Raw genomic sequence first — 20,770 nt, 5'->3', positions numbered from 1 at the left:
TAATACCTGCTTCCTGCTTCAGATAAAATATGGGGGTATCTATTTTTGAGTTAAATAGATTTATAATTTTAGGCGTTATTTATGTTTAAAATGTATAGGTCTTGGGCCTTGGAACAACATAAAAATATTAAATTATTTTATTTTACTGTATTCATTATCTTTATATTTATCTTTGTACTGTAATTTTGGTTTTATAGGTATATATAGTTCACGGTACATAGGGTCATAACTCATGCGTTCATATGTACAAAAATACCTATAATGTAAATAATTTAATTTACAATATACACATTATTATTATTGTTTAGTAAAAGTAGGTATTCCGTGTATTTACTTATTGTTAAGATTAATTACTTACAAAAATAATTTTAATTTACCTACTCCATTGTTTATTATAAATTTAATAAAATTAACTTAATAAACTATACACCGTATGTTATTGAAATCACGAATTAAGATATACCTTAATTCGTGCTACAGATACATATACCTATTGTATATATGCGTGGTCTACACGAATCGCCCTATTTTAAAAATACTAAACAATTTTGAAATTTCAAATTTGTTAGTGTGCGTGGTAAGTTACATTATAATTTATATTTTGTGCCAAACTTACGTAAGTACATTTTTTTTTTTTTATCACAATTTTTCAAAAAATATGCAATTCTTAAAATTTTTAAATCCATCATATAATATACATTGACCGTAATGTGCCAAGTTTGCAATTGTCTATTGGATAGTGGATTTATTTATAATTAAATTATGTGTCATATATTCATATGACATATACGATATACATGATAAACTGTAGTTAGTTAATCATGACTATGATAATTTATAAGCAAAATTTATTTTCTATTGTTAGAGCGATAAATGAAAAAATCACAACTATAACCATACAAAAATAGCTTAAAATAAAAGGTGGGTCAAGAGGGTTAGATTATCCGCAGCGGCGCATAAGCCTACCGGGACAGCGGGATTTTCCCGGTGGGCCGCCATAAACGGAACCTGGAAAGTTGGAAGATTTGTAGAAACTCATGTGGGTGGCAAACATTTATGATAGTTCATAAACCCATGGGGGGTGTTTTCCCCCACCACCTAATATTTAATTGCTGCTAATACAAAAGTAATAAAATAAATCTTTATGTATAACTATATTCTGTATTTCAATTAGTATAATATAAAACTGTAAATATATCTAGTGACGAATTAGCTTACTTTATTATTTAATTATTATTGTAAAATAAATAATTTTCATAATTTAATTTTATGAAATTTATTTTTAAGTATGAGTAGGTTGTATGACAATTAATTGAGTAATCAATTCATGTTAAAAAAAAAAGGTAGGGGCAAGTGGGTATCGCTCTGCAGCTCTGCTGTATAGTAGAGACTAGAGATGAAGAGTAGGTTACTATTATAGTGACCTACTCTTCATCCATTATGGATGTGTTAAATTCGAATGCAATGACAGGTATCATTGTATACGAAAAACGATTCTGAACGGAGTTGATTTGACGGATAATTAGTAGGATTTATTATATTATTACCTATATTTAAATTGTAATATATCGTTATTTTACTCGATTTTGTAAAAAAATAAATTTCATACGCTCATACAATTTTTTCTGTATTGACACTGAAGTTTTTTTTTACAGTTATTCGAAGAAAAAGTTATGGAGAACCTTGTGTTGGGTTTTTTAACCTTAGGAGTTAGGATGTATAAATTACAAAAATTTTACGAATTTTCAACTTCAAAATGGCTTGCAAATTTTCCCGATTTTGACATATTTAGTAAACATTTGAACTTTTAATGCTTATATATAAAAATTGTGACTAACGATTTTTGATTTTTTGGAAAGCCAAATTTTTGTTATAGGTATTTCAAGTAAAAAAATTTAAACAAAATCAAATAGTTTAAAAAAATTCTAAATATTTTGAAAATTTAATCGTAAATAGGTAATGTTAATATAAACATTTTGTGAACATTTCAAGTATTCCCTTTTTTCCGTTACTTTTTAGGGTTTTTCCTGAACTACTGGGAATTTTTTACTTCAGACCCCCAAAGTACCAACTAGATAAATTTTCCTTTTCGGGGGCTTAAGTCAAAAATCAAAGCATTATTTTTACTCTAAAATGTGATGCCAGACACAAAAAATAAATAAATAAAAATTAAACATATAGCATTGTAAAATCAATATATTCCTCATTTCGTTCAAGATCTAAAATAAAATACCGAAATATTTAAATAGGTACCAAGGAATAGTTATTTTATTTATATTTTATTATAATTGTTATAAACTTGCGTATAACTACATCAGATTATTTTATGACTACAGCATTTGAGTTTTTATTTAGTTCTCTTTTCTATGAGTTAGTTGGATATGTTTGTTTTTAAATTTACTTATTATAACTTTCTTAATTTAAAATACTAAGCACAAGTGCATATTTTAAATTTTGTTGTTGCATATTTTGGAATTTTTTATCATTTTTTATTGCATATAAAATTCTAGTCCTACTAATGAGTAATAACCAGTAACTTACCTTACAATTGTTAGCAAACAATAACTAATTTGCTAAAGTTATTTTTAGTTTAAGACGTTTAAGTGGGTAATTGAAAACAAATTTTCTATTTTAATTAATCGCTTCTCAAGAGATTTATTCTGGATAGTAAAATGCTTTTTTTATACATCAGAATTCAAGATCATTTCAAATTAGTATTGATAAATGATAATCTTATTATATACATTAATTAATAAATTATATATTTTAGTTAATACAGCTATCATAAGTTACATAAAAACTAGATAATATGATATTGATATTGAATTAATGTACATTTACAAATATATTAAATGTTATGTATCTGTGTACAGTGTACCCTCTAAGTAACACATTTAAAACAATTTAATGAATCTATCTTTCCACCCACTTATTTCTTTTAGTATAGTAAGCAAAACACTTAATGCAACTATTATGTTTTATACTCATGATTGATAATACTTAATATAATAATAATACATACTTAAGTATCATACAATTCTTAATAAGATTTTGATTATAAAAAATAAAAATACATGCAAATTTATATTTTAATTAATGCTTGTAATTTGTTTTAGATTCATTGAGTGTTTTAATACCTTTTTTTTTTATCTTAGTCTAAAATTTGAACATTATTTGTATAACCAATAGAAACTGACATACATTTTAATGATTAGAATACATTTATTATCCATGTATCCACATTTAAGGAAAAATACATATTACAGTTTCCAAGGTAAATTAATGCAGTAGAATAAAAAAATGAAATACTTGAATAATATGGTAAAATAAATTTTATTTAATTAAAAGAAAAATTCAAGTCCATAACAACATTTTAACCAAGAATTCCATTAATTTTCATGTAGTTAATATCATAAACTTTTAAGTAATGTAAACAGACAATTGCAGAACCCTGCTCTGCCCATCTTTTATTTTTTTCCCTGAAAAATACAAATCAGAAAATAAATATTATAAAATTTATCTTTATTCATAAATTAATAATTACCAAAAAGATGATGAATATTTTTGATTATCAAATGTTACTGTACTCTTGAAAAGTTTTTCAAATTGTTCTGTATGATATTTTGGTAATGGTTTATTGTGTAATTTTGCCCAATTTAAAAGTTTGGTTTTTGGCAAGTCTTCAGGTCTAGGGTATAATGATCGTATATACATACACTTTAAACTATTAACATCATTTTTTGTTTCTTCTTCGTCAACAGAATTCGGTTTGATTCGTTTTTGGTCATTACACGCTACATCTCTTTCTTCAAAACGAAGATAGTTCATTTTCTTTTGTTTTTGACGACAGTAATCACCTAATTCCCAAAGGTCACTAAAAAGTCAAAATTATAAAATATTAGGCAAATTAAAAGTATAAATTAATTTTAATTTCTAAGGATCGGTTCACATTAGTACAGGATTGTGTAGGCAACTAAGTCAAAATAAAGCAAAATCTAAAAACTGAAGATTAAGAATACAATAAAACAATATACTTAATAAACAAGTGAAACAGGTAATAAGTTGGATCAGTAGCGCAACTAAGGGGTGCAAAAGTCTTTAGCACCCCTTGCTTTTTTTACCTAACTATTATTATTTTAGTGAAATACCATCAATTGGTAAATTGTCAACAGTTTTAGCACCCAATGTTTTAGACATCTAGTTGTGTCTTTAAGTAGCATATAATTATGTAATAGTCATATAGATTAAGTGCAAATCTAAAATACATTATAACAGTATATTTGCAATAAATTTAAACACAACTGACTATAGACTACAAACTGTACTAATGGGAACCTGCCTTTAAACAAACCAAATTTGTTGTAAGGATGTAGACTCCAAAAAATGTCTTCCTTGCTCTGTTTCTTGAATATTTTGTAGCATATTTTGAATACAGTATTTTGTATTAGGAGCAACATTATCATAATCAACAGCATGACGTAGGTAATCTCTTATTACAGTACATAATTCTAATTTCCCATCTCTTTTAAATATAGAACAATTTTTTTCAGCTGTACGTGCTATCATAACACTTGAACAACCAGTTATGTTTTTGAATTTTATAATATCCTCAAATACTTTAATTTCTTTTGATCCACCACTACAAAATATATCAAAATACATCAAAAATATAATTTTTTAAAGTTATAAATGTATAATAATATATAGGTGTCTAGGTGTCTCATGTTTTAATCTTATGAAGTGTTTACAACCCCTTTCGATCATTATATACAGAGGTGTCCCGTAAGGATTTACTATTGTGATATCTCCTGAAATAATGGAGATATCATAATATTATGGATTTTTAATAAGATTTACAGGGACAAGATCTACAAATATTTCATGGTTTAATTTATTTTAATGTTTTGGTAAAATAATTAAAAAATTAATTTTTTTATTTTAATTTTCAAAAAAAAATGAAGATGGCTATTTTGTAGTTCATTTTTCTGAAAATATTGATATTTCAACATTTTAATTTTATTAATCTCTTGATTTTTTATTTATCAAACATGTGGTCTGTGTGCTCATATGACTGTCGAATTTGGTAATTCACAGTTTTTCTCAAAACTAGAAAAAATGGTACAAAATTTTTTTTGAAAATAATTAAATAAAAAAATATGTTAAAACATGAAATATTTTTAGTTATTGTCCCCATGCATCTTATTAAAAAACCAGAATTATGATATCTTCATTATTTCAGGAAATATTGCATTGCGTAAATCCTTACAGAACACTGTATACTTCTATATCCATTATCTTAAAATAACTATTTATCCGATTAAACAATACATTATTTGAGCTAATAACACTTATGATTAAAGCAAAGACTTGTATAGTTATATCATTTAATGATTTATTACATTTGACCAATATCATTTTTATTGCCAAAATGCATACATCTTAACATTTAATATTTAACTAACGGCATTTTTATTTTAAGTTCACAATTCAGTATATTATTTTTTTAATATTTAGTTCATTTTTAGATACTTTGTTGTACTTTGCTAAATATTATCCATGAGTTAAGTCAAAATAGTCAAATATTATTTTTATTAATTAAAGTGAGATCAAATCTTTATGATCAATAAATAAACTACCATGTATTATATATCTAATTAAAGTAATTTTATGTAATAAGTGACCACTATAGATTGTTATATACTATAATTGTAATAAATGCTAAAATAATTTAATTTTTGTATTCTATATTTGAGAATTTGAATTATATTAAATTATATTACATCTTCATTATGTTAATCGCACAGATTATTTAATCAATTATTTAAATAATAGATCATTTTTAACGAATGATACATAATCAGTTAATCGATTGAAAAAATGCAACTCTAGGTGGGACAGTTATGTAAAATTGATATGTCAGAGATATCATCTATACACCAAATCAGAAAACTAAAAATAGTTTTTATCCTTACGCTAAATGTTAGCATTGTTAGCATTATAGGCAACCAAACTTAACATAGGTGCATTTTGTATGGGCAACAAAGTGCAGTAGTAAGGACTGCTAGTATTACATATTACATATATTGTTAATATTTTATGTATTTATATTACTAACTTAGCAATAACTGGGATATTTAATGCTTCAGATATAGTTTTAATGAAATGGTCTCTATTTGGATGCATTGGCCTCTCTTTAATGGTACGACCGTGTATACCAATTGCAGCGATTCCAGTAGCAGCTAATTTCTTACACAACGCTACTGTATCATCAATATTTTGTAACACGCGAATCTTGCATGTCACTGGTATTTTAACAGCTGAAACCACTGCAGAAAGAATTGCACAAGCCTTATTAGGATTAAATAAAAGAGCAGCTCCCATTCCTCCTTTGAGTGAGAAGTCTTTCGGGCAACCCATGTTTATGTCAATTCCTGCTACATCTTGTTCTCTAATGGTAATAATCACAAAAGTAATAACATTTAGCATTTATGGTTATTAAAATTGTACCCACACTACTTGTGCAGCTTTAGCTGCTCGTTCAGGATCACTAGTTCCAATTTGTAGAACAACATATGGCTTTTCACGTGAGCAAGTGCGGAATACTACAGTAGCATCGCTTTTATCAATATAATCAACACTTTGTAATGTCTCTAAAACAATTATATTGGTTGTCTATCATGTAAATAAGAATTTTTTTTTTCAAATTACCATTTACTTTTCGATAACATCTAATCAGCCTATGATCAATCAATTCTTCGGTGTATACTATATCCGCTCCATAATCCAATGCTAATAAACGCATTGGTAGAGTATTTATCCTGACCATGGGTGCCAGTATAATTTTGTTTTCGTAACATAGTTGTTTAATGTTTTCCATACAGACCATAAATACACCACTTAATAAAAATAACAATATTTTGTAATGAAAATAATTATTTCTCTTGGTTAATTAAAAAACTTAAATTAATAATACGATTAACTTTGGTTGAATAATTTATATTTTATCACAAAAAATATCTTATTTGTATTTTAGATTTATTTTATAGTATCATACTATCAAATTACTATGAAAAAAAATACCAAAAATCAAAATAATAACTTTTCACTTTTTCTGTTTTCATCATTCAATAGGTAATAAATTTAAAATTTAAAAGTGTGTGATTGTGCAATCATAATATTTATAATCGTATCATAAATTCTGTATATCCACCTTGCCGTGGCTTGTGGTTAATATATAATACTGATAATAGTTAACTACCGTGATAGTACTTTAAATTTCAGATAGCTGATGTGATTTGTTTGCAACGGTAATTCAAAATATTAGATTAATCAATACATTATTTTCATTTGAAGAACTTAATTAGGTAATTGCAGCTTCTTGTAAACAAATAAAAATTATAATGAACAGTTGTTACCAACAGTCACTTTAAACGAGTTGAATTAAGTTATAAATTTGACGTTTGTTTTCTAGAATTAAAAAAAAAGTCTCCAAGTCTAACAATCATGATTAACTAACTTAGTTAATCATGCTAACAATAATACACACATTATACTTATTATAAACATTACTTATAGTTTTACATTATGATAGTTGGCTTATAGGTTTGATGCTATAATAAAACTAGTAGTAATTTATAAACTGTGTCTACATTATTTATAAGATATTTAAAATAATTTGTTTGTGATATTTAGATTAGAGTTAAAGATAGGGTTTAGGTTTTATAATATTCATTACAATGTGGTAAATTTTAATTTTACGTAGTTTAACCTCACTTTTTGAAACGTTAATTGACATTGACACAACACACAATAGTGATAAAAGTGGGCAACAGCCTCTTAAATCAATATGGATATCATTTACTTTTTTGATGCAGTTTAAAAGTTACAATGTTCAGATAAAATGTATGTTTTATAACAACATGGAAAACTCAACAAGAATTCACCAAGTAGTAATAAATAATATTGTATTATGTTTTTGTACTTTCGCAATTCTTCATTTATTTGCTCTAATAAAAAGTTTGATATTTTTTTCGGAAATCACTTTTTTAATACTTTGAGGATATATTTTTTTAATTGCTCTTTAAAAAAGCATGATTTAATCATAAGACATGGACAGTCCAAATTTTTAATATTTTTCTAACATGAAGGGTAAAATACTGTTCAAGTCTTGATAACCTTTAATTTTTAATAACTGGAAATACACATTTTAGGCATATCAATAAAAAGTGCTGTGAAAGTATTGTAATTTACACATCAAATAGGAAGATGATCATGTTAGATCAAGTATAAGTTATATTAGGGTGGTAAGCTCCAGTTGGTCCAAGAAAAAAGGGAAACGAAAACCGTCCAAAAGTGAACTATAAGGAAGGCAAGATGGGGAATGTCCGATTTAACATTTAAGTTTTTTTATTATGTTTTCTTAATTATTTTATATTATGTCTTCTTGATTATTAAAGATATTATTATAAAAAAAGACTTATTGAAAACTCTTTTGGTAATTGTATATTTAACCTCACTCTTAACCGTATAGAACAATACCATGGTTTAATAGACATATATACTGATATAGTTGATTTTGTGAGGATTTATTTAAATTATCATTGCTTCACACTAAGGTCTTAACTTGGAAAAATTGGGGGAGGGGTTTGGAGTCCAGGCCTCCTTAGCTAAGGTATTACCTCTCCTGCCAAGAAGACTTGCGTACGTTTATGATAATAAATCATAATCAAAATAATTTTAATAATTAAACTATTTAAGGGAAAATATCAATAGCAATTTACAAATGTAATGCAGAAGATTTGTATGAAATAAAATAAATTTTTATATTTTTCTAAGACAATCATTCTACACAATGATATAAAGCTATTTAAAAGATCATTCAAATTATTGTACAAATTCGTGGAAAAAACCCTTTTTAAATTATACAAAATCTTGAATGACTTGTAGTACACCAAGACTATGATAGCATTCGACACTGTACCTGTTAAATATTGGCACATGAATCACAATTACCAAAGTATGACCATATACAGTGGCGCTAAACTCATATGCCATGTGAAGCGATCGCTTCATATCTTGAATAGTTGGGTAGGTGTGTACTACAGGTGAGTTCTTGGGGTTAATGAGTTAATAAAGTTAAATAAGGTGTTATATATATATAATTGATACCTGATAGCGTATAACATAGATATTAAAAGTCAAATAGACAATTATTTTAGATTTCACTTCACAAAAAAAGTCTGAGTTCGGCGCTACTGACCATATAAGTACTAGAACCACCACTAAGTTACTTCACTACAAATCTGTATAGTATACTACTATTCAGAGCAATGTTAAATTGTTAAATGAATAAATAACATAATTAAACAGTTGTATGTAAGCAGACATCACTTTGTAATGTTTAACATTTAATCAATCAAGATAAAAAAAAAATAAAATATTTATACATATTTACATATGGACATAATAACTACAAATATTAGATTATTAATAATTATGTATATTAAATGTTAGATTTTTTATAATACTTTTGGTTCTTTTGTATTTATTTTGTTGGAATTACTATTTTCTTGTTGAGGTTTACCAGCTTGTCGAAATCTCTCAAGTATCATTGCTTCATAATCCAAAAATGCCTAGGAAAATTATAATTTTTTTTTGTAAATATTAGATTAATTAAAATGGATAAAAAAAATTACTTGTGCAGATGATGTAGTTTTTGAAGTATTCTCAGTATGATTGACATTTTGATTTTGATAAGCTGAAAAGATATTACTAGGATTTTGAGCAGAAGTATGAGTAGAGCTCTTTTTATTCTCTTGTCCATAATCTCCGAGAAAACTCACAATTAGGGGACAATTTGGATAACCAACTTCCAAATTTTTGGCATTTATCTAGCAAAATGAGGTATTTGTATGAACATAGAAAAGTATTTGTACAACGTTTAATTTAATTTAAAATTACTTACAGCAGAAGTCTTAGATTTGTACTCAACAAGAGCAACACATTTCTTGTTTTCTAGAACCACAACAGTCATTACATCGCCATGCTATAATATGTAGTATATTAGAAATTAATATTCAAAATACAGTTTTTATAAATAAAAACCTACTTTAGAAAACAATGATGTTAAATTGTCTTTGTTATATACTCCATTTTCCTTCCATTTTACTTTTAGCTTGAACGAACCAATCTTTTCTTTTTCAGATTCTTGTTGCTTAAGGAGCTCATTAACTCGAGCTCTTTCTTTTGCAAGTAGAGATGAACTTTCTTTTCTTAAACGCTCCAGTTCTTTCTATAATATATAAATATAAATATATGTATATATGAAAAGAAAAAAATGAATAAAATAAAAAGTTACCTCAAAGTTACGTTCCACTGTATCTTTTTGTTTTCCTAATGCTGCATTTTCTCTTTTAACAAGATCATCTATAAGTTTCTTTCTTTTTGAATCATATTCTTTTTCCCGCAATTTTGCAGCAATTTTAGCATTTATTAATTTGTCATAAGCTAACTAAGATTAAAAAAGATACATAAAAAAACAAAACCATTTACATTATAAATGCAACAAATCTTACTCGTGCTGCAGTGTCTGTAAGAATAGTTAATATTTTAGATAACTGCAAGAACAATTGAGCTGCTTTAGGATTATCGGGATTTTTATCTGGATGGCATTGTAGAGCTTTTTTCCGATATGCTGTTTTAATCTAATTGAAATAACCAATATTAATAAGTAGTACATGAATAATTAAAAATTTACATACCTCTTTTTCAGTAGCGGACTGTTGAATCTCAAGTATTCCATAAAGATCTAAATCTTTTAAATCTGAATCCATCTTAAAAAAGATACTTGATAATAATAATTCTATAACAACAGTCACTATACACACTATAAAAACCGTCTTACAAGTTACAACTTAATCAAAGTAGTTACATGTTTATAAATACCTTTGATATTATGAAAAGTTTTAAAATGGGTAAAATATAGTTTGTTATCAGTTGATACCTTAACCGGGCTCACGATTATATCTTTAATCGTGACCGGGCTTAACGGATAGCACAACCACTGATTAATAAATAATATTGTTCTGTGGTACGTCATACCTTGTCTGTTTATAGTTATAGATATAGTTATGTTTATCAATTCAACTGTTTCTGTTATTATTATTCGTAGATGGTAAATTAGTATTTTGTAATCACTATTTATTTTTTGTAATCTTGTCTCTTCGACGGCCGACAACAATTTAAATTTTTTATGAGATGTTTTTCTTTTAAATATTTATGTTTATTAAATTTAATTTTTCCATTATAATACATCATAATGAATCCTGGTATCCCAATTTTTCCAACTATGATCCCAAATATCGTCAATCCGTTATGGTTTAGTGTTGATGAGCCTAAAAACGAAGATACAGAGCTTATACGAATAGAGAGTATCCACCAAAATTGGGTAAAATGAAGAGTATTTACTAAAATATTTTATAAACGGATTTAATAATAATAATCTATTCATTTTTTAGTTACTTACATTAACAAATAAAATCAATGATAAAGACTTTCCAGTACCAATTGGCAAAACGGCGACTGAAGTAATACACTTTTTAAAATATTTTTATCATGATTTATAATTTTCTTGACTTATTTATACTGCACAGTTTGTCTTTACTAGTGGTAGTTTAACTGTATGTTATAATATTATTTTTAGTAATATTTGAAGTAGTTGTATTGAAGTATATTTTTTAAATTCTAAAAAAAGGTACAAAGGTATTTATAAAGTATTTATTATAAAATTGTAAAATTGTAAAACAAATATAACAGTCACAATAATTTTAAAACAAATATTTATCTAAAATATTCATGTTTAGATACAACATAATATAATTATTCTATTCTAGACAGTGTTTAGCAGTAATGGTTATGCTATCATTATAATATTATTTTTAGAGATAGAATATTGATGACCTAAAAATGTATTAAAAATGCATTAATGTCCTAAAAAATATAAAAAATGACCAAAAAATTATTAAAAATGTTCGTACACAAAATTTAATGTACATTTATATTTTATGTTTAATTTACAATTAAAAAAAATATATGAAATCATTAAAAAGTAAAATATGAATAAAAAAAAACTTAGTTTTCATTTGATTAATAAGTAATAAGTTAATAACTAATTACACTTGTTTCAATAAAAACCCACCAACAATAAAAAAAAATTGTTTTTGAGCAAATTGTTTTTAAAATCTAAAATTTGAGAAAAATGCCTCATATTGTACAATCAACTACTAAAAATGCAAAAAATTGCAAAATAAAATTAGTATATTTTGAATTGAGGGAGCATGAAACAAATTTTTTGCAAATGTAGCAATTTATAGGATCAAAGAAAAAAAATGCAAGTCTTCAACATCTTATCTCTAGTTTATTATTATAAATACCAATGTATATTGTATGCTTCATTAATTTTTTATTAATTTATTTAATTAATTTTCTTCTTTATTTAGGTGCAAGATGAAGAGGATGAAGAGGATGAGGAGGAAGAAGTTAATGCTTCAGATGATAGTGAAACCCATGATGAGGAAGATGATGATGTTGAAATGGATGTTACCAATACATATGATCGAGATTCGCCCATTTCTGTTTCTACTAGATAAAAATAAATAATAATAATTATGGTTTTAAATCATTGATAATGATGGGAAAAATTGTATACTCATTTAAATATTTCATCATGTAATACATCTAAATAAGTGTTAAATACATCTTTAAATTATTTTCATTCATCATATATTTTACAATTTTAGAATAATTTATTTATTGAACAAAATAAAAAAAATTAACAAGTGTTCAAAATATACATAATCATGGGCAGATGGCCATTTTTGTCCAACCGGTAAATTTTAAAAAGGGACCCCCACATAAAAAAGAAAGTCTAAAAAGTGCCCCATCACTGAAATACGAAGTGGGGCCCACTGGGAAATGTCCAGTTTCCCAGTAAGCCTATCCGCCCAAGTATATAATTTATTATTATTATTATTATTTTCTTTTTAATAAATCAGTGTTAATATAGGGCAGTTCTTAGTAATTAATCATTACCTCAAAAGATATTTATAAGTTGTACATGATCAAATTTGTTATTTAAATAGTGAAATGAATTTATTTTTTATAAAAAAAATGTAATTTTTTCAAAAATTTATTTTCTGGTCTTTTAAAATGCACAATTTAACATGCGGCCATAAACGTGTTAAATTGTTGAAAATATTTTTTTCCATCAATGTGAAATGTGAAATGTTTTTTTGAATAACCACAAATTTTAATTTAATATTTTTTACTACAATTTTTTTTTGAAAATTTTTAATTTTTATATTATAATTTCAAAATAAAATAAAATGTATTACTGTTCAGTGCTTTGCAAAATGTATCTCCACTTATTTAATAGTTTTAAATTAACTATTTAAATTTTTTCAATTTAATTATACATCTGTACTTAATATTTATTATTTATATTTTATTATTTATGTAATTGTAATAGGCAATAGCGTGTAATACACCAATATACAGTGTAGTGTAGTACTGTAAGGCATTATTTAATACAAATTACGAGATAGTGGTTATATAGTTAGTATAAAATAATAACATTGATTATATACAGCATTTATAATCAATTATGATAATAATATTTAGGGATGTGTAGCTCGCGAGCTACTCGACTCGATGAGTCGATTAATATTAATGTAATCAGTAATCACCATCTGTTGAATATAATTATTAATAAATTATGAGTGATAAAAATTCGTTCAAAGTATGTTATCACTAAGTGTTCAAGGTCATAAATTATGCACACTTCGAGTGAATTTAAATTGATCCAAATTTTTTATTAATGATTTATATTTTCTATTATCTAGAAAACGTTTCGGTTAATAGTTATTCCTTCAATTTCTATGATATTATTCATTACAAATTTTGGCTGATTAGTCAATAGTTATGCAATACAATATTGTTGGCTTAAGTTTAAAATGCTAATAGAAAAGTAAAATTAAGCTCAGTGTATGGTGAGGTATGTTAGTTAAAATGTTGAGTAGAACAATTGGATTAGGTATTCTGAGTGGTACAGTAGCAACTGCTTACTCTTATTATGAAAATGATTTTAATATCGATTCAGTCGGTATTGTTCGATTTAGTCGAGCTGCCACTACTGTAAGTTTTAGTTTTATTCTCAGAGTAAATGTAATGTATTAATCATATTTTATTGCCAAAAATATTTTGGTTAGGGAATACATGTGATGTATCATTACAAGACTACTCTGTATGCACCATCAGTTAACAAATCTTTACCAAATTATCAAGAAATAAGATCAAAAGTATGTTAAGTTTTGTATATTATTTTTTATTTTTTAAAATTTCATATCAGTCTTTATAAATATTTACTAATTTTGTTTAGTCTCACGAGAAAGCTGCTGAATTGTTGCTAGAACTGTGTCGCACTAATAAAGGTGTTTATATTAAGATTGGACAACACATTGGAGCATTAGAAAATCTTTTTCCAAAAGAATATACAGACACATTGAAGGTTTTGCACAGTCAAGCTCCCATTACACCATTAAAAGAAATTTACAAAGTAATCAAAGAGGACCTTAAACAAGATGTAAGTATAATATTCTTAAGCATATTAAATAATATATGTGTATTCACACATTTTATAATACAATATAATATATACAATACAATATAGCACTGTTTCTTTACCTTTAATTACATAATAATTTTTTTTTTCTTTAAAATAACCAATTATTATAGAAATTAACACATTTTAACAATAAAAATATGTGTATATATGGTTGATCAACCTCTTATAAGCAATAAGGCTTGTGTTGGAGGTTAAGAGTTATAATAGTGAATAGTATATGTGGATAAATTTATATTGTATAATATAATTCCTATTACAGCAATTAAATACTAATTAAATGAAAAACTTATAAATACATAAAACATTTTTGGTAATTAATACAACATAAGAAAGATACATGAACATAAGATAATTTAGTTATTATATAAAGTGAACAAGAATACTAAAATGCATAAATATACATATAAAATACAAAATATAAATATAAATAGGTAGATCATTTCTCACATAATAGTATTTTATTAAAATATATATTTACATTTTTTGTATAATTAGTTCTCAGATATTTTTTGTCCTTAAAATTTAGTGAATTGAATGCTTTAGGTCCTAAATGATCCATAAATTTATGGCCTGTAATTTTTTGTTGAATAATTTGTATTAATATTGTAGGCAATAGTTTCTCGTTTATTAGTAATATTTTCATTGGTGCAAGTTTTTTTAAGATAAAAGAAATAATTAGTTTCTTGTATAGCTGACATACAGATTGAACACCAAGTTCTAGGTAGTTTTTGATTGTAGATCCAATTTTATTTAGGTAGATACGAATGGCTTTATTCTGCTGTGTGATTAATGATCTTAGTATATTCTCAGTAGCTTCCCCATATTATTATTTCACATTGGCAAATCGATTGATATAGAGACTTGTATATTATTCTTATGGTATCATTAGAGAAGAAATTTTGTATATCATAAAGTTTTAATGTGATTGTTCTTAACCTCATTGTAATCTTTAGTATATGTATATGCCATCTCATATTATAATCGAAAGTCAGACCTAAATATCTTTAGTGCAGGGATGTCTAATCTATGGCACGCGAAAAATTAAAATATTTTTATTATATATATTATTTAATAAGTGAAAATATTTTGAGCAAACGGCTTTTATTGGTCAATAACGATTATTCAATTTTATCTGCTGATTAACTTGATCTAACGCTCAAAAAAAAAGTTAAATTTTGACACGTAGTGTTCAAAAGGTTTGCCTTGCCACCCCTGCATTAATGTCTCTATTTATTTTGGAGTATGTTGAGTTATCTGTGTTATTATCGTTATTACACATTATTAATTCTTGAAAAGTGAAGTTTTAGCAATTGTATATAGAGAAGGTACACTACAAACTGTTTTTTGATGGTTTATCGTTATTTTTATAGACTTAAGTTTCTTGATTAAATGGTTTGTTTCCTTAATGATTTATTATGGACTATATAGATTCCATGAATTATCAAAATAAACTAAATATGTATCGTCCGCACACGTAGTTATAGACCCATCAATTTGCGTGTTGTATATACTATTTATGTGCATTAATGCATTATACATTTATACATAATAATGATATATATTATATTATAATATGATAGAAGTAATTAATTGTATCCACATATTTTTACACAAATTAAGGGATTATAATGTGAGGAGTTGGTCTTATGTCAATATACGTTTGACTAAATTCTATTAAAAATAATTTTCAAATTTTGTATTTATATTACACATTTTTATAAAAACTGTAATTTTAGTTATTTGAAATTTGAATACATGTTTATTATTTTATCATAGATAACATGGTTAAAACATTTTTCACTTTTTTTAAAACTAGTTATTAAAAAATATTAAAACTTGATACTATTACTTTAAGATTTGGTTTATGAAAAATAAAAATAATATAAATAATATAAATATTGATACTAAAAATAATTTTCTTAGGAATAATAATTTTTTTCTCTATTCATAAATCTTCAGAACAAAATTGTTCTAAAATGAAAAATTGGAATTGGAATTATTCAACGACCTATCCAAAATTATTTTCAACCTTGAATGGATCCCCAAGGTTGAAACATTGCAATATAGTATGTAGTATATATTTATTGCTTGAATAAAATATATTATGTTAATAAGTTGATATTATTTATAATTAAAGGCCGATCAATTATTTAGCGAAATAGATCCAAAACCACTGGGTGCAGCTTCTTTAGCTCAAGTACACAAGGCAAAATTACGATCAACAGGAGAAAATGTTGCTATTAAAGTGCAGCATTCATATGTTCGGGGAGATGCCAAAATAGATATTGCTATAATTGAGGTAACCTAACATACAATACAAATCAGTGCAAACTTTTTTGGGCATGCTTTAGAATAAATACATAATTACAAAAATTCTATTATCATCAATTATTAGTTATTAATTATTTTATGACAATAATAATATATGACAGAAATTTGGTTAAATTTATATTTATTCAATTTAATTTAATTAATAATCTTTTACTGAAAAAATATCTGATAACGAGTATTAGCTATATGACACTTGTTATTGCAGGGAAATACTAGACTGTGCCAAGAATCTTTCTGCTAGCAGCTTCAATTCTAACTATCCAGAGTATGCTCATTTAGTTATACTTTGGGCTGGCGCAGATTATTTGTTTTATTAATATTAAATTTTACCAAATAAGTTGTAACCAAAAAATGAGCATTTCTATGTTTTGTAGCCTTGATTTGTCACTGATAAGAATATTATATTAATATCATCATATACTACATATTTGTAATAATAATGCTTATTATATTGTTTTAGACTTTAGTGAACATTGGTTCCTATATTTTTCCTGATTTTAAATTTCAATGGCTTGTGAAACAAACAAAACAGAATATACCAAAAGAATTAGATTTTACAATTGAAGCACAAAATACTGAAACTCTTAGATCAATGTTCAAACATTTTAAGTGGTTAAAGGTATTTTTATTTTAAGATAGTATAATCAAATACATTTTTTATGTAACTTATATTACAGTAATTTAACTTGTATAAAATATGTTTAAAATAACCCACTCAAAATTAATTAAAGTATATTTTTTTATTATTAATTTCTAGGTACCAAAGATATATGATGAGTTTAGTTCTTCTAGAGTCTTAACATTAGAATTCTTTGAAGGTGGACAAATCAATGATCTTGATTACATCAATCGAAATAAGTAAGCATAAATATAAATGCAATTTGTAATAATTAACAACCACATATACCTTGTATTTAATAACCGTGTTAAGAACTGATGATAATAATATATCAGTGTCTTAATATTTAATACATATTTATTGTATATAATGTTCCATTACATATTATGTTGTTCATTTATATTAAATTGTGGTGTGAATAAAAATAATCAAAGTACATATATTTAGGTTGAAAGTGGATGAAATATCTGACAAATTGGGAAGTTTATACAGTGAAATGATATTCAAAAATGGATTTGTACACAGTGATCCTCATCCTGGTAATTTGTTGGTGAACAAAGACAAGAATGGTCAATTAAATTTAATACTTTTGGATCATGGACTTTATGCTGTAAGCTTTGAATTTAAATGTTTATCTGTTTTATTTTTCAATTAACTATTTGTTTCAGACATTAACTGATAGCTTTCGACGTACATATGCTAAATTATGGATGAGTATATTGGATAATAATCATGATAGAATGAAAAAATACTGCACCAAACTGGGAGTAGCTGAAATGTATGGTCTACTTGTGTGTATGGTAGCTGGACGCACTTGGGATTCAGTTCAAGATGGCATTGCTACTAAGAAATTAACTGATGCCGAAGTAATCAAAAATATTAAAAGTATAAAAAAAAATTAATTATTTTTAGTTATTATTTCATTTTATTTTATAGAAAGAAAAATTTCAAAGTGGAATTCCATTAGTGTTGACGGAAACTTTGTATATTCTGCAAACTGTAAATCCTCAAATTTTGTTATTACTTAAAACTAATGACTTAATACGTGGTATTGATACAACTTTGGGAACATTGTCAAAGTAAAGTATTTTATTTATTTATTAATAAATTTAAAATATAATATGTTGTTATATATTTATATAGGTTAACATCTTTACGTCCAATGACTGTAAGCTGCATAAACACTATATATGATAAACCGTTAATCAAAAGTACATTTTGGACCAGCCTAAGTATTCAATTCAGAAAACAATGGTCACTTTTAAAAGCTAAACTATTTTTTTTCTGGCTCAGCATTATTGATACTGCTTAATTTTAAAAATTATCTGTAATCACAAGTTAATTAATTAAAGTATTTTTTCATGAATATTGTAAGTTATATTTTTATTATTTAATTTCTCAAAAATTGATTTTACATCATATTATGAATGGATTTGATTTTATTGGCTATTGTGTAATACATTAACGCTGGTTGGGTGCCAACCTAATGACTACTGTTTCATAGATATATTTATAAGACTAAATCACTCCATCATTGTATTTAATAATAATTTATATATTTTTGATAGATTTATGACATATCTAATGGTATCACCAGTCATGTCCATGATTAAATATGGTATCACAAATTTAATCCATGATATTATATTTTCAGTATTAAAAGTTTATAGTTTTTTACTGTTTATACACAATTTAAGATTTCTGAAATATTGGTTTATAGTATTTATATAATATAAATTAAATCTTTATGATCTAAAGATTAGGAAGTCTGCATGTCCTTTTTTTCTCCCATTTTTCATTAGTGATACCAGTATTTTGTATTCATTTAAACTGTACTGTTATTGTAATTTAATTTTGAACCTTAGTGAAGCATCAAGCCTGCATGTACATAAAAAAATTATACAATAAAAAAAATATGCAGTATCAAGTTTCTCAAGAGATGAGTACCATGTATAGTATACAGGGCACTGGGCCTCACGCATTTTGCTTAAATTTAAGGCCTCATAATTGAAAAAAGCAGTAACATTAGTTTTAAAAATTGTTTAATTTTTGTAGCATTTAAATTGTATGTTTTATATAATTAGTAAATATCAAAATAACGATGTTGGTTCAATAAAAAGGTGTACAAGTATTTTTTGCCCTGGGTCTTGCAAATTCTAGGGACGGCCCTGATAGTCTACATTGTTTTTAATTTCTCAATAAATGATAGTTCATGGATGGAAGTAATTTTAACGCAGTCCTCCTTTCACCATGTTAGTGGTTCACAATAAAATAAAAAAAAGGATCCATATGATTTGAAGATTTTATTTCAACTCATCTAACATTTTATATTAGATATCAACATTTTTAAAAATATGTTTATATAATATATCACCATAGATTAAATTATTAATTTTTATTTTGTATAATCTGTGATATAATTAACTATATAACTCAATGACTCCACCGCAGTACTGCATACCTTGCAAACCTCCTGGCACTACCTATGATTTATAATATTTACTTATTTAATTATTAAACACTAAACTGCAATATTTTGCTTTACAAAACAATTAAGGTAATTAAGTAAACATAAGTAATCTAGTCAATCTAGGTAAAATAAATAGCTACACAAACATTTTCGTAAGATAAGATTATTAAAATATCAACAATAATTCAAAATTATACATAATATTTAGCTAACAAATAAATTAGTTAAAAGTAGTAGAGTGGCCAAGGATTAAATATTGTTTACAGCTCGTAGCATATGATGCAGAGGATGGTTGTGCCCATAAGATGTTTAGTGTGTAGATAGTTGAGATTGGTTTCTAGAAGAATGAGAGGGCACTTTAAATGGAATAAAAGGTATAGTGGAAAGAGTTCAGGAATGTCTAGACGTTCTCTATAGAACCATTTAGAAATTTATAATTGAGTATAGGAAATATAAATTTGCTATACCAAGATGAGAAGCAAGTATATGAAATACGAATATTTAGAGTGTGTCTTGAATAATATAATAATAATATAATATTATGTTTGAATAATCATGAGGTTCGTGATATCGTGATAAATATTCATTCTTAGAAGCAATGAAGTTTTAACATTTATTTTGGTAACTTACTGGTCTTTAACTAAATACCGGTTACTATACTACTAATCCA

At 25.5% G+C, this 20,770-nt stretch overlaps 4 protein-coding genes across 5 annotated transcripts; 2 read left to right on the top strand and 2 right to left on the bottom strand.

The window, feature by feature from the left end:
* Positions 1-3,314: 3,314 nt before the first annotated feature.
* LOC113561359 (tRNA-dihydrouridine(20) synthase [NAD(P)+]-like) lies at positions 3,315-6,993 on the bottom strand. 2 transcript variants are annotated; one of them, XM_026967720.1, is made up of 6 exons: positions 6,709-6,993; positions 6,512-6,650; positions 6,116-6,448; positions 4,352-4,639; positions 3,545-3,874; positions 3,315-3,479 (listed from the first exon to the last, which is right to left on the bottom strand). In XM_026967720.1, the coding sequence occupies exons 1-6, from the start codon at positions 6,884-6,886 to the stop codon at positions 3,374-3,376; spliced, it is 1,374 nt and encodes a 457-aa protein (XP_026823521.1). In that variant the 5' UTR covers positions 6,887-6,993; the 3' UTR covers positions 3,315-3,373. The 2 variants fall into 2 exon arrangements, with proteins under 2 accessions (XP_026823521.1, XP_026823522.1); XM_026967721.1 differs by having other exon boundaries at positions 6,716-6,866.
* Positions 6,994-9,376: 2,383 nt separating this feature from the next.
* Positions 9,377-10,993, bottom strand: LOC113561261 (dnaJ homolog subfamily C member 17). Its single transcript, XM_026967578.1, has 7 exons — positions 10,761-10,993; positions 10,575-10,703; positions 10,358-10,510; positions 10,109-10,291; positions 9,965-10,045; positions 9,696-9,890; positions 9,377-9,632 (listed from the first exon to the last, which is right to left on the bottom strand). The coding sequence occupies exons 1-7, from the start codon at positions 10,830-10,832 to the stop codon at positions 9,519-9,521; spliced, it is 927 nt and encodes a 308-aa protein (XP_026823379.1). The 5' UTR covers positions 10,833-10,993; the 3' UTR covers positions 9,377-9,518.
* A 187-nt stretch (positions 10,994-11,180) lies between these two features.
* On the top strand, positions 11,181-12,781 carry LOC113561262 (anaphase-promoting complex subunit 15). Its single transcript, XM_026967579.1, has 3 exons — positions 11,181-11,446; positions 11,517-11,585; positions 12,498-12,781. The coding sequence occupies exons 1-3, from the start codon at positions 11,318-11,320 to the stop codon at positions 12,645-12,647; spliced, it is 348 nt and encodes a 115-aa protein (XP_026823380.1). The 5' UTR covers positions 11,181-11,317; the 3' UTR covers positions 12,648-12,781.
* A 1,031-nt stretch (positions 12,782-13,812) lies between these two features.
* Positions 13,813-18,998, top strand: LOC113561260 (uncharacterized aarF domain-containing protein kinase 1). The gene is made up of 10 exons (XM_026967577.1): positions 13,813-14,190; positions 14,265-14,354; positions 14,435-14,638; positions 16,818-16,979; positions 17,472-17,630; positions 17,769-17,869; positions 18,078-18,240; positions 18,299-18,496; positions 18,567-18,709; positions 18,774-18,998. Exons 1-10 carry the CDS (start codon positions 14,053-14,055, stop codon positions 18,940-18,942), a joined length of 1,527 nt encoding a protein of 508 aa, XP_026823378.1. The 5' UTR covers positions 13,813-14,052; the 3' UTR covers positions 18,943-18,998.
* Positions 18,999-20,770: the final 1,772 nt, after the last annotated feature.

The sequence above is a fragment of the Rhopalosiphum maidis genome, chromosome 1 (genome assembly GCF_003676215.2).
Source record: "Rhopalosiphum maidis isolate BTI-1 chromosome 1, ASM367621v3, whole genome shotgun sequence".
Classification (NCBI taxonomy): domain Eukaryota; kingdom Metazoa; phylum Arthropoda; class Insecta; order Hemiptera; family Aphididae; genus Rhopalosiphum; species Rhopalosiphum maidis.
This window is presented reverse-complemented; position numbering and strand designations above follow the sequence as displayed.